A 15,009-nucleotide genomic window follows, 5' to 3' on the forward strand; every position below is an offset into this window, starting at 1 on the left:
GGAAGCGACAGGGAGTGCTCCAGCTTTGCTGCATTCTCTTTACATGCAGGTTCCTGGGCACGGGGTTTGTCTGAATGGGTTGCAGATGGTTTGGCTGGTTTCAACGGACAATACGTAATCCTATGACCAGCCTCCCCACAATAATAGCATAGGTTGTCCTCTCGTCTTTTCTGTTTTTCCTCCTTGGTAAGTGGCTCACGCTTGAAGCTCTTCTTTGGAGCTTTCTTACTTTTGGTCTCTGTCTTGGTCTTGGTATCAACATGGTCGGGTTTTAAAACAGTCCGTACAGATATATATATCTGGAGAAGACATTCCGCCAGTACTTCCAGAACTGCGGTTATCCCCGTGGACTCCTTGGTATGGCCTTTGCATTCTGTCAGGACCCTGGTAAGCAGGTCGGGTAGGAGCCCAGTAGCAGGGGATACAAGGGGTTCTGTTTGCACCCCACGATGCATGACGGTAAGTGATGTGGTACGGACAGGCGAAATAACACACGGCACAACAGAATACGAGGAAAGGTACTGTATTGATGTAGGATATCACCAGCAAGTAAAGGCAGTAGTCTCTATGCAGGATGCCCACTGGCAGGGCTGACGGTTATGGAGGCCCACTGGGTGGGCTGACTGGTACGGAGGCCCACTGGGTGGGCTGACGGCAGGAAGCCCACTGGCAGGGCTGACTTGTACGGAGGCCCACTGGGTGGGCTGGCAGCAGGAAGCCCACTGGCAGGGCTGACTTGTACGGAGGCCCACTGGGTGGGCTGACAGCAGGAAGCCCACTGGGTGGGCTGGCAGCAGGAAGCCCACTGGCAGGGCTGACTTGTACGGAGGCCCACTGGGTGGGCTGACGGCAGGAAGCCCACTTGCAGGGCACACGGCAAGAAGCTCAGGTAAAAGACACGGGTAGCTAACGGTACAGGGCCAAAGCAGAGCGGTCCATGCACTTCAATGCAAAGGCCCTACAGGGCAGGGCAGGTTAATAAAGGCAGGGCTTCACTCAGGTGATCAGACTCAGCTGACCTGGTAATCTGATCCTGAGCACTCCAGAGGGAGGGGGAGGGTGGCCACTAGTGGAAGCAGCAGGACATTACAGCAAAATAAATCATCCATGGTCCGGGCTAGTGGGTGGAACCCTGACACGTGTTTAGCTGTAGTTTTCTTCTTTCCCGTTTACTGAACCCACACAAGTTATATATAGTTTTTTTTTTCCCCAGGGCAAGAAGGGCTTTCTTTAGATCACATTGTTTTGATTGTACCATATTATTTATTATTAAAAAAAAAAAAGTATAAGATATGGTGATTTAGAAAAAAAAATTACTTTCTAACTTTTAGTTGAAATGTCTTTTACTCATCTATAAAAAGATAATGAAAAAACCTGCTAAATAGATTCTACAATTCGTTCAGAGTTTAGAAATACCCAATGTTTTTATGTTTTTTTGCTGCACGTTGTGGGGCAATAAGTACAGGTGGCGTTTTGCTATTTCAAAACCATTTTTTCCCAAATCTGGTATCTTTAAAGCCAGCCAAAGCCCACCCCAATATGTGTTCAGCAACATCTCCTGAGTACAGTGATACCCCACATGCATGGTTTTGCCTGGCTGTTTGGGGGCAAAAGGGACACATTTGGGGCATGCACATTTTTCAGTGTTGAAATTTGGCATTTGGTGATCCACTGTCCATGCCCTATTTGGTACATCTTTGAGTTGGGCCATTTCAGTGTGCCCTATAAAACCATATATTTTTGAGAACTAGACACCCCAGGGTATTTTAAATGCTTTGCATGCACACATTTTACCACCAGCATTTTTTCAAAGTTTGCAGTAGTATTTTATGTGTGTATTTTTCCCCCACACACCTACTTTAGGTATAGGTTTACAGCTCCTGGTATATGTCGCTGTCACACGACCCCCTCAATATGTGTTCAGCAACATCTCCTCAGTACAGTGATACCCCACATGCATGGGTTTGTCATTTTTTGGGGGAACTAGAAGGCCAGATTTGGGACGTGTGCATTTTTCTAATTGGAAATAACATGGAGGGAAGGATGGCCACACATCTTAACAGTGACCTTTAAATATTGTAAATATTAATAAAGCTGTGGAAATTTATATTTGCACCCAATAAAGTGTGTGCGTCATTATTGGGTATAGGGTACGTTCATCCTGGGCACAAACTCAACTATGCGCTTGTCATGTTGAACCCAGCCAATTCAATTTACCACATCAAATCATACATTTGATAAAAGTAGACACCCCATGGGCATTTCATTTAATTGTAATTTATTTTAAGCTAATGTGCTTGCTCACAATATATATATATATATATATATATATATATAAATATATATACACACACAGAGTTCTCTAGAGGGTCTTTTTCAACTTTTTTTTTTTTTTTTTTTTTTTTTTTTTTTACAGGGTGGCCGCCATCTTGCGGTTGGCAAAGTCACTCGTCCTGGGGTGAGTGTTTGGTGTTGCTGAATGCAACACCAAACACTGAAATGCCTTGTGATCGAGGCATTTCAGCAGCACCATTGAAGTTTAGGAGGTGATCGTTGATCGCCTCCTAAAACACTTAAAACGAACCCCAGTGCCGATCGCGGTCCTGCTGAATGACTTGAGGTCGAGGCATTACAGCAACACCTTTTGGGTGCAGAAAGCGAACGTAGATCATGACGGTCCTGGCACGTCAATTGTCGTTAACCCTTAGTTTTCAGGTTACGTGCCCGGACCGTCAATTGTCAAGGGGTTAAAAAAACCAATAAATTAAAAAACAAAAATAAAGTGAGCTAAGTGATGTCATTGTGACATCACTGGCATTAATAACATGTTCAAGAGGTCCCTAAGAGGACCTCTAACCATTAAAAAAAAATATGTTATATAAATATATAAAACAAAAAAAACCCTTACATTCCATTGCCCTAGCACAGTGATGGCGAACCTATGACACGCGTGTCAGTGGTGACACGCGTAGCCATTTGGGGTGACACGCGCAGGATTTCCTGCGATTCATCCTCGGCTCCTGCACGGCCGCCGAGGATGAAAGAATCTGTGCTGGAGGACCCGTTCCTCCAGCACAGATTCTTTCATCCTCGGCGGCCGTGCAGGAGCCGAGGATGAATCGCAGGAAATCCTGCGCGTGTCACCCCCCCCCCCAAAAAGGGGGGGGGTGGGACGTGCGTTAGCGTAACTAGCGGGGGGCGGGGCGGTGGAGGAGCAGGCTCGCAAGGGAGCGGTATCGGAGGTCTTTAACAGACCACCGGCTCCCTTGAGTGATTTTAAGCCGGTTCAAGGATCTCCCTTGAACCCGGCTTAAAATCACTCAAGGGAGCCGGAGGTCTGTTAAAGACCTCCGATACCGCTCCCTTGCGATCCGCGCGGCAACAGCTGTTGTGCGCCGGGGTTTGTTGTTAGATCCCGGCGCACAACACTGAAGCCGCGCCCACCGCTGTCCGTGCCCTCTGAACCCCGTGCCCTCGGAAGAAGAACTGAAGAAGAAGAGGAGCGAAGAGCAGGAAAAGGAGCTGTAAGGAGAAAAGAGGAAAGGTAAGAAAGCATACAGTGAGAGTAGATTGGTGTATGTGTGTGGATTGGTGTATGTGTGTGGATTGGTGTATGTGTGTGTGGATTGGTGTATGTGTGTGTGGATTGGTGTATGCGTGTGTGGATTGGTGTATGCGTGTGGATTGGTGTATGCGTGTGGATTGGTGTATGCGTGTGGATTGGTGTATGTGTGGGGATTGGTGTATGTGTGGGGATTGGTGTATGTGTGGGGATTGGTGTATGTGTGGGGATTGGTGTATGCGTGGGGATTGGTGTATGCGTGTGGATTGGTGTGTGTGTGTGGATTGGTATGTGTGTGTGGATTGGTATGTGTGTGTGGATTGGTATGTGTGTGGATTGGTATGTGTGTGGATTGGTATGTGTGTGGATTGGTATGTGTGTGGATTGGTGTCTGTGTGGATTGGTGTGTGTGTGGATTGGTGTGTGTGTGGATTGGTATGTGTGTGGATTGGTATGTGTGTGGATTGGTATGTGTTTGTGGATTGGTATGCGTGTGGATTGGTATATACCGTATTGGCTCGAATATAGGCCGCACTTTTTTCCCCCACTTTAAGACTTTAAAGTGGGGGTGCGGCCTATATTCGGGGTCTAGTGCCCGACGCCCGGGACATGCAGTCCCGGGCGCCGGGCAGGCAGCGGGGTTAGGATGCAGATCCCCCGCAGCGGTGCAGGGGACCTGCATCCTACTCTCGGATGTCCTCAGACAGCCTCCCCTGCCAGCACTTTCCACGGGGGAGGGGGTGCCGGCACGGGAGGCTGTCTAAGCGCATCGTCTGGACGGTCACCGGCTGCAGCGATGCGGGTAAACAGCCTCCCGGTTGTTTACCTGCATCGCCGCAGCCGGTGACCGTCCACACGATGCGTTTTACCTCTGCCCCCAAGACTTAGCGGAGCAGACTCCCTAGTGTCTTGCGGGGCGCTGGCGGGGGACATCTACGCAATCCGCGTATACAACTTCCGGTTGTATACGCGTATTGCGTAGATGCCCCCCGCCGGCCCCGCAAGACACCCGGGAGTCTGCTCCGGTAAGTCGGGGGGGCAGAGTGGCATATCTCGGGGGGGGAGGAGGAGGACAGTGGCAGCATATCGGGGGGGGAGGAGGACAGTGGCTGCATATCTCGGGGGGAGGACAGTGGCAGCATATCTGGGGGGGGCAGTGGCAGCATATCTCGGGGGGGAGGACAGTGGCTGCATATCTCGGGGGGAGGACAGTGGCAGCATATCTGGGGGGGGCAGTGGCAGCATATCTCGGGGGGGAGGACAGTGGCTGCATATCTCGGGGGGGAGGACAGTGGCAGCATATCTCGGGGGGGGGAGACAGAGTGGCAGAATGTTTTTTTTTTTTTTTGTGCTTTTTTAAAGAAAAAAACTTTTTCTTTAAAAAAGCACCAAACTTTTAGGGTGCGGCCTATATACGGGGGCGGCCTATATCCGAGCCAATACGGTATGTGTGGATTGGTGTGTATGTGTGTGGATTGGTATGTGTTTGTGGATTGGTATGCATGTGGATTGGTATATATGTGTGGATTGGTGTATATGTGTGGATTGGTATGTGTGTGGATTGGTGTGTATGTGTGTGGATTGGTATGTGTGTGGATTGGTATATGTGTGGATTGGTATGTGTTTGTGGATTGGTATGCGTGTGGATTGGTATATATGTGTGGATTGGTGTATATGTGTGGATTGGTATGTGTGTGGATTGGTATATGTGTGTGGATTGGTATATGTGTGTGGATTGGTATATGTGTGGATTGGTATGCGTGTGGATTGGTAAATGCGGATTGGTAAGTGTGTGAGAGTGATGGGTGTTATGCTGTACCATTTCCAATGTATTTTTCATTATATAATTATGCTCTAAAGTACATCATAACTCCCATCACTCTATACTGTTCCATACAATGGCAGAGCTGGGAGACAGAGGCCTTACACCCCCACCGCAGGACTCCTGAAAGGTAAGTAGTTACTAAGCAGGTGTGTTAAATAATTTGTTTTTGGTTTATTAAATACAATTATATATTGCAATTATACATTTTTGTAGTTTAAACTATAAATTGCGCAAAATTATGTTTTTTTGTCGAAGTGACACACCACGCGAGTTATGCTCGATTTTTTGCCGATTTTTGACACACCACGCCAAAAAGGTTGCCCATCACTGCCCTAGCACAACATCTATCCAGTATAACCCTCCTGCCCCCGTTCACAACCCCCAAACCAGTTAAGCCATAGGCATAAAAATTCTACAAAAAAAATGTACACCTTATAGTATGTTCCCTATAAGTGCTGGGAAAGTATGGAAAATCTATATAAATTAGGTATTTCTGAATTGATAAACTTGGAGGGGATTTTCCATCACTTTACCTAATTTTGTGAGGATTCAGAGGGAAAATTAAAAAAAAAAATTAGGTGTTTTTTTAACCAAATTTTTCATCCAACTATGGTATCAAAAGAAAGCTCTATCTCTCCTTGAAAAAACGATATATAGTTTACATGGGTACACTATTCACAGGAAAAGAGAATAATCGCTGAACCGACATAGAGCAAAAATGGCAAGATTGAAGGGGTTAATATTAGCCCCTGCTGCCAATACATTTTATATTGAAAAAAATTGAACCCTACGCAAGCATTTCCTTGGGCCCCACTCCACGCTCCCTAGCATGCAATCACTCCCTCCGCTCCGGCACCAAAAAGTAGGTATATATCAAATACACATAAAACAGCACTTACCTGTATAGATCAACTGAATAAGACATGTAAACATAAATAATGTATGGAAACATTGCATAGCAGGTATGGATCAACAGAATTACACAAAAACACAGCTTTGCAGGAATGCACATAAAAACTCCCTAAATTACAGGCATAGATAACAGGTCGCGCACCCCAAAGCCAGCCCTGGTGTCCACACTGCTTACACAGAACATATGAAAGAAACACGTGAAACAGCACTTGCATGTATAGATCAATTGCCATACAACCCCTATATTTGCAGGTGTACAAATGTTTCCATACGTTATGTATACCTGCAAAATCACATTTGAACTCAGCACTGAAGGCAAAGAATCAGACATACAAATCTTGTATTTGCAGATATAAAAATTATAATGTATGGAAGCAGAGCATTGCAGGTAAAGATCAACAGAACACACAAGCCCAGCATTGCAGGTATAGATCAACTGGAAATCACGTGTAAACTCAGCTTTGAGGGTATAGATCAAATAAACACATGGAAACAGCATTGCAGATATGGACGAACTGAATAAGACATACAAACCCTGTATTTGCAGGTATACATAAATAATGTATGGAAACAGCATAGCAGATATGGATCAATAGAATAACACCCAAACCCAGCTTTGCAGGTATCGTTCAATTGGAATTCACATTAAAAACTCAGCATTAACGGTATAGATAAACCCCCCTAAATTACAGGCATAGATCACATGTTGCACAACCCAAAGCCAGCCCTGGCATCCACACTGCCCACATAGAACCTGACCAGCACCCAGATAACACACATAATACATATCAGCTGTGCTAGGTTTCCATACATTATTTTTGTACATCTGCAAATACAGGGTTTGTACGTCTTATTCAGTCGATCAATGCCTGCAGTGCTGTTTCCATGCATTTATTTGGTCGATACCCTCAGTGCTGAGTTCACATGCAATTTCCAGTTCATCTATACATGCAAAGCTGGGTTTGTGTGTTTATGTATACCTGCTATTTGCAGGTATACATAATGTATGGAAACATACCAATGTTTCCATACATTATGTTTACCTGCAAATATAAGGGTTGTATGTCAGTTGATCTATACATGCAAGTGCTTTTTCACGTGTTTCTTTCATATGTACCTGAAGTACAGAGAGTAAGTAAAAGGGGTATGGCTTAGTAAAGGACTATCAGGAATACTGGACAGCAGCGACAGAAAAGGAGCGGAGACCAGTATGCAGGAGAAACAGGCACGGTATATAGATAATCAGTCCCAAAAACAAAATCAAGGAGAAGCCAAAAATCGGTACACAGGTGTAGGAGCCGTTTGTCGCCAAGGAGGAACTACAAGGATAAACGTAGGCAAGCCGGGTCTGGTACACGAAGGGTCAATAAATAGAGGAGTCAAGGCAAGCCGGGTCTGGTACACTAAGGGTAGGTAAGTAGAGGAGTCAAGGCAAGCCGGGTCTGGTACACGAAATAATCAGCAAAGAGAGAGCACTCAGGATGTACGTATGGGAAGCACAATAACCGAGCACTGAACAAAGCTCAGTGCTCGTTTTTAAACTTGCCGCTCGGCTACAGGACAGTCTCCGAGCGTGCACTCAGTGTTCCCAGAATGGGAACAATAAAGATAAGCTAGAGGGCCATCAACCATAACTGCCCCTAAATTAACTCTAAATACCCCATTACCATAACCGGCCCTAAATTAATTGCATGTACTCCAGATAAGTTATCTAATAAATTGGTATGGTTGATGGGGTCTTTAGTGTTAATTTAGGGGCAGTTATGCTTAATGGGGTGTTTAGGGTTAATTTAGGGGCAGTTATGCTTAACGAGGTGTTTAGGGTTAATTTAGGGGCAGTCATGGTTGATTGGGTGTTATGGGTTAATTTAATTGTCACAGAGCTGGCTAGTCCGACCGACTACCTCCGCTGTCTTGTGCTCCCTTAGCCTGGGACAACACACTTTCCCCGGTTCCCCAGTCACTAGCCGAGACTCAGTGTAGGGTAAAACCAAACGAAGACTGATTTATTTTAGACACACAGAGCTGGATATATCCAGCAAAACACACATTTACATAAAACAAGATATTGGGACACAAACAACCCCCTTAATCTGCCTCCCAGAGACAACAGGGGCAGTAACGGGATTAACAATACAATAGGTGGGGGAGACTGATTTATACATTAGACTAAAACAATGTGTTGGGATAAATACAAAGTATGTATATCTGTAATTAATAAGTGCTTGATTAAGTTTGTGTGTATATATGTATGTATGATAGCTGCAAGCTACTTAGGGGGGAAGTAACAGGAAAGACAGCTGTAAGAAGATATCACACCTATACACTATGTAGAGAAGGAAGGAAATGCATCACCTGGAGATAGGCATGGGAAACATAGCAAGTCAATAACATCACACGGTGGGGTCTTGGGAACACAGGACAGGGACCTCATTTACACATCAATAGAGAAATCCCTTAAAAAGACATTGTAGAAACACACAAAAGGGAGACTGGATTGGAGAGTCTCACCCTTGGCACATCACCCACACAGCATACACACTTAGCAGCAGATATTAGATAGATGGGATGTTTGTGAGTGGTATGAATGATTGACATCTGTATATCACTGTAACTCAGGTTTTGTCTTTGCTGTAGCATTAATCTGGGCAGATTCTAATTAAAGCTCTCTCTCTGGTAAGAATCTTGGGTTGGCTGTTTTATTGTAATATCGGGTAGAAAACCTTAGTAGAACTAGACATATATATTATCTGGAAAAGGGGATACGGTTATATGTTAGTTCTTGGAGGAGGTAACAAGGGGTATTACATTTATCATTAATACACAACGCAGAGCGGATTATTCTCCACGCATATCAATTGGTGGTATTGGTTTGAGAGAGGAGAAGTATATACAACATATTGGTGCCGTGACTCTTGGCCAGAAGAACTTTACAGAGTCTGCCTGGAGTGTGGTGAGTATAATTGTTATTATATTCTATTGCTGTGATTTGTTCGTTTGATATGACATGCAACATGGAGGATGCAAAAGTTACTTATTCTGAAAATGTTAAGAAATGGCTTCTGAATTATATTAAGAGACATGGTGGTCCTTATGAAATCCCACAGGACTGTAAACAGTCATGGGAGATGTTGCAGAAGTTTTTGGGAGAGACATTATTTGAAAAAAAGGTGTCAGAGAGTAAAAGAAAAGGTTGCATTGTGCAAGGACTACTCTCTTGTTGTTTAGGATTGGAAGAAATTGTGAAAGCAAAGGAGGATAAATTGGCAGAGCTGAATGTTTCAATTAAAGTAAAATCTGAGAAGCATGATGAGATGTATAATGCGTTAAATAATAAGATTGTTGATCTTAGAGTGAAAACTGCTTTGGATTTTGCAGCCCGTTGGATAGCGGAGCAGTACAAATCAATGAAAGAGCAAAAAGAACTTTTGGAAGCAAAAGTTCTAGGTTTAAACATTGAAGTTGAGAAGTGTAAGCTTTTTGCACAGAATGCTGCAGCTTTATGTGTAAGCAGCCAGCAGACTTTGCAAGAAATTGAGGAATTGCGTAGTGCAAATGAGCGGCTTACTCAGAGGCTGAAGGATGCAGAGGGGGAGATTAGAACCCTGGCAGCCTGCAGTAAGAGGGAGGCTGATCGTGTGCATTGCACAGCTAATGGTAACAAGGTAAATGTACAGCTGCATAAAAGAAATGATGTTGTGGCTGCAGTTGAAATAGATGGGCAAGGTTTAGATGAGAAGCAAAGTAATGCTAATCATAAAATAATCCGAAATCACAGCAAAACCATTGCAAAGCCTGTGTCTGTATTAAGCCCCTCGCTTCAGAGACAGTTATATCAGAGCAGGCTACAACATAAATTTCAAGGACCCACAGGTAAAAGGGAAGCCTTTAAATGTTTTGCTTGTGGTAAAGTAGGACATTTTGCCAGAAATTGCCAATCTCACTCTGCTAAACAACACCATGTTCAGGAAAGACCCATGGTTGATAGTTGGAGGCAGGGAGATAGGAGTTGTTTTAATTACACTAGGTGGGGATCTCAGGGAAGAGGTAATGATGTTAGGAAAGATTATATTAAGCCTTGGATTCCCTACCATGTTATTAAGGCACAGAAAGAAAGAGTTGAAAAACAGAATAAAACTAGTGTGGTCTTCTAGATTTGTTTTCATTTGTTGTTGTAACATATGATGCTAATCTATTTGTTTTAAAGTATTTGTTTTTCAGAAAAAGAAGAGATGATACTAAATGAAAAAAAAAAAAATAAATAAAGGAAGAAAGGAAACAAACCTGTGAGAAGATCGGGACATTAACATGTGTGATTTCTTTCAGGAAATTTATATGAGAGGGAGGAAAGACGTCCAGAAGAAAAAGGAGAAATCAGAGTAACTTTAAGAGTAAAGGGGCAATCGCCAGAAGTTACATTTAAGGATAAGCATACCGTGGTTGGGGCTATAGGGGGATGGATAGTGGTACAGTGTAATATTTCAATGCCTAAGACTAACCTTCCCTCTGAATTTGCAGTTTGGAGCTATCCAGGAGGGAGTGATATGCATAAGAGTACCAGTACATTTTGGGCCAATACCACAAAGGAAGTGAGAATAAAGATGCTGCTGGAAAGAAATTTTACATTAACCCAGGATGGTTCTGTGACATGCAACCCAAATCACAGTGGACTGCATACTATAGTAGACTCAGCAATTAAAGTACAACTTACTAACTCACAGGACTGCCCAACAACCACCCCCTGGCCAGAGCATGGATTATTCATACAACCAACACAAACGGTCGCTTATACAGATGTGTCTTATGTATCATTACCTTTATTGTTAAATTTTTTCTTCATTTAATATACCAGAGAGCTGCCCAGAAATGTTGAAAGAATGGTTTAAAAAGGTGTTTCAAGCACATATTAATCTATTCTGGGATGCTACACAAGGGCTTCGTTTTAGAGAGAGCGAAAAAAGGGATCTGGGTACTGATATAATATCAGGATTCAGTTTGGGGACCTCAATTTGGAATAGAGGAGACATAGAGGATCTAAACTCACGAGAACAAAAATTTGTAGATGGGTTGCAACAAATTTTACTTAAAGAGGGATGTGTGGACAATTACAGGATCTGGTGAAAGAAAATTTAGCCAGCACTAAAGAAATTACACATAGCTTTCAAGAGCCCTGGTGGAGCATCCCCTACAATGTATACACACACCCAGGATTAAGAACTGCTTCTGTAATATTTGTATTCCTGCAATTTGTATTAATTTGCTCCTTATTCATCCTATATTGCTTCTGGAGGAAAGAACTGAAAAAAACACACACCAAGCAGGAACGATTAGAGCTAGCATCAATTGTAGGGATATAAAATACCAGTATATTGGTTCTTGTAATACTGTTTGGGTTTGAGTTGGTATATGTCTTTATGAATAAGTTCCTATATGGATCTTATTCAAGTGGGGGAGTGTTGGGATAAATACAAAGTATGTATATCTGTAATTAATAAGTGCTTGATTAAGTTTGTGTGTATATATGTATGTATGATAGCTGCAAGCTACTTAGGGGGGAAGTAACAGGAAAGACAGCTGTAAGAAGATATCACACCTATACACTATGTAGAGAAGGAAGGAAATGCATCACCTGGAGATAGGCATGGGAAACATAGCAAGTCAATAACATCACACGGTGGGGTCTTGGGAACACAGGACAGGGACCTCATTTACACATCAATAGAGAAATCCCTTAAAAAGACATTGTAGAAACACACAAAAGGGAGACTGGATTGGAGAGTCTCACCCTTGGCACATCACCCACACAGCATACACACTTAGCAGCAGATATTAGATAGATGGGATGTTTGTGAGTGGTATGAATGATTGACATCTGTATATCACTGTAACTCAGGTTTTGTCTTTGCTGTAGCATTAATCTGGGCAGATTCTAATTAAAGCTCTCTCTCTGGTAAGAATCTTGGGTTGGCTGTTTTATTGTAATATCGGGTAGAAAACCTTAGTAGAACTAGACATATATATTATCTGGAAAAGGGGATACGGTTATATGTTAGTTCTTGGAGGAGGTAACAAGGGGTATTACATTTATCATTAATACACAACGCAGAGCGGATTATTCTCCACGCATATCAATTGGTGGTATTGGTTTGAGAGAGGAGAAGTATATACAACACAATGGTGGTCACTCCCTGGTGGCAGACCCTGGCTGTCTGCTGGAGATAATCCCCTCAGCTAGTGAGGAGATGATACTGCTGGGGGTAGCCACAGAAGTCTCTACAAACCCAGGGCCCATAGTCAATAGGGAGGAGGCTGGCAGTCAGGCTTCTCCAATGGCCCCAGTGATGGAGGCTTCTGTCACATTAATAAAGTTAACTTAAGGTGGTAAAGGGGAATGTAAATACTGGGGGCAGTGATTATTAATGTATTTATTTATAAAAGTATGGTGAGATTCTCTGAATGATTCGAATCCCTGTAAGATCCGGATCCTTGTAAGATTAGAATCATATGAATCATTTGAACGACTCTGACTCTATGAGTCATCGTTCCTCTGTGAATTAATGAGCTGTAACCTGATCCCAGAGTCTGTGCCTGAGTGCTCTGCAGATGACTCGCTCTAGGATCAGTTTACAACTGCATGATTCACAGACTGAACTGCTACAAATGAATCGTTCAGTCTACTGAACCGATTCATCCGGATCACTAAAAAGATTCGGATCAAATGAACGATTTGTTCATGATCCTGACATCACTAGAACAACACAGACAAGAGTTTCGCGCTACAGAGTTGAAGAGCTTCCCTGTACAAATATTAAAGCTGAAGTGTATCTACAAAGAGATATGTTGAATTTTAGCATTCAAGGTTAACAGCACAGGCAGAAGTTTGCATTTAGTGCTGCAATGTATCTGCTATAATTATATATTAAATTCTATTTATCCAGTCTACTAAACAAGGGGTAGCCATTTAGCCAACATGAGAAATAGTAGAAATGCCAGCATGATCTTTTGCAAGGTCAGATTGCTTGCATTTAGGAAAACGTGAGTTCTGCTAATATGCAGGGATGTTTAGATCCGATCTCACATCTTGTGTGTTAGGAAAGTTTGCATGCTCCCAAAAAAATAAATAAAACGAAGAAAAAAAAAAAACAATCAACCATTTTACCAAGTCATGTGCCTTTCCTGCCCCACCATTGCTGGCTTTAAAGGATTAATCTTAATCTAAATCTAAATCCACTCGGTCTGGTATATATTACATACTATCCAATTCCACAGAATTAAACAATGCAATTTTTTTGTTGCTACAACAATGCTTTTTAGGTTTTAGAAAAACAACTTTTATATAAATCTACCCATTAGAATTGATATTATTATTGAATGCCACCTATTCATAAGGACAATCAACCCAATATTTTAATACAACACATACCTAATAATATTTATAAACTGGGTCATGGAAAGGTCCCTGGGAACAAGAAACTTTGTTTTATCCAGAAGAGGTAGATATTTTTCTCTGTGGTATCTTTCTACAATCACCTAAAATAATACAGTTTTGTTAATATATATTACAGAAAAAGAGAACATACACAACTAGGTGTTTGAGTAAAAAAAAGATGGATAACATTGATAAAATATAGATACAAGAAGGCAAAGAAAGTTTACCGGGACTTTTGTTGGAAATTTTGCTTTTATTCCAATTACTTCAGCTTTTCTTGTTGCTGTGAGGAAGAAGAAAAAAAAAATCAAGGGTGAGTCAGTTTATCCCCACATAAAGTATTATTACATATTTATAAAAAAAAAAAAAAAAAAATTACCAAGACTCTTTCTCAGCTTGAAGGGTTTAGAAGCGAACACCTTTGAATGAGGCTGCATTATTTAGCTGAAGGCAGATTTTCTTTAATAATGATTCTACAAGTATCACAATTGAAGAGACTGCTTGTTGCTTATCACTTAATATAGGTGTGGCACAAATCTAGGTTTTACTGCCATGGTTCTATGGGAGGAGTAATTGATTTTGAAAAAGATTCAATTACATTCATTTCAAACACATAAATGAAGTAGCATTTACACAATTAATACATTCAACAAAATGTTTACAAACATACTAAATATTAATGTTTTTCAAATAATTGAACTGAAAAATACTCACTAGTTTGTAAGGCTGCTGGATCTAAAATTTAAAAGTGGATACCCGTGAATTGCGCACACACACACACTGCAGGTCAAGCTTTAACAAGCACAGGCCAGCAATACGTAAATATTATATAGTATATAAAATTAACTATGCAAGTATATGAATTTAAGTACTGTTAGGCTGCATTTATTAAATACTGGACAAATTAATGTCACTATAATCTCTACAAATTCCACTGAAGGAGTGCTGGCTGCATTTCACCCATAGGACAGGCCAGCCAAAATATCCACTTACCCACATAGGTAACAGCGTGGAAAATAATGCAGTCAAGGCACTCATAAGAAGGGCCTAAACTTCTTCTAAACAAAGCCTAGGTAGAAAATACAAATGTCCGCAAGCACTGCATCCTTTTTTTGCACCACATGTTCTTCAGATGTTTATGGGCTATCACTCTCATCTCTATTCAGAGTTGTGGTACAATAAGCACATCAGTTGTTTTTAAATAAGATTATTATTTTGTCTTTTTTTGTTTATTTTTTATTTTACGTTGCTTTTATTTTGGAGTTGTGGGTGTTTTGTAGT

At 42.1% G+C, this 15,009-nt stretch overlaps 1 protein-coding gene across 1 annotated transcript in view; it reads right to left on the bottom strand.

The window, feature by feature from the left end:
- The window catches only part of MAP1LC3C (microtubule associated protein 1 light chain 3 gamma), a 46,709-nt gene extending 32,544 nt beyond the window's left edge, over positions 1–14,165 (bottom strand). Inside the window, exons 1-3 of the mRNA XM_053460892.1 lie at positions 14,108–14,165; positions 13,956–14,011; positions 13,723–13,829 (exon numbers count right to left, since the gene is read on the bottom strand). Coding sequence (XP_053316867.1) covers positions 13,723–13,829; positions 13,956–14,011; positions 14,108–14,165 — 221 coding nt within the window. The remainder of the gene's footprint in view (positions 1–13,722; positions 13,830–13,955; positions 14,012–14,107) is intronic.
- Positions 14,166–15,009: the final 844 nt, after the last annotated feature.

Source organism: Spea bombifrons, chromosome 3 (assembly GCF_027358695.1).
Source record: "Spea bombifrons isolate aSpeBom1 chromosome 3, aSpeBom1.2.pri, whole genome shotgun sequence".
Taxonomy (NCBI): domain Eukaryota; kingdom Metazoa; phylum Chordata; class Amphibia; order Anura; family Pelobatidae; genus Spea; species Spea bombifrons.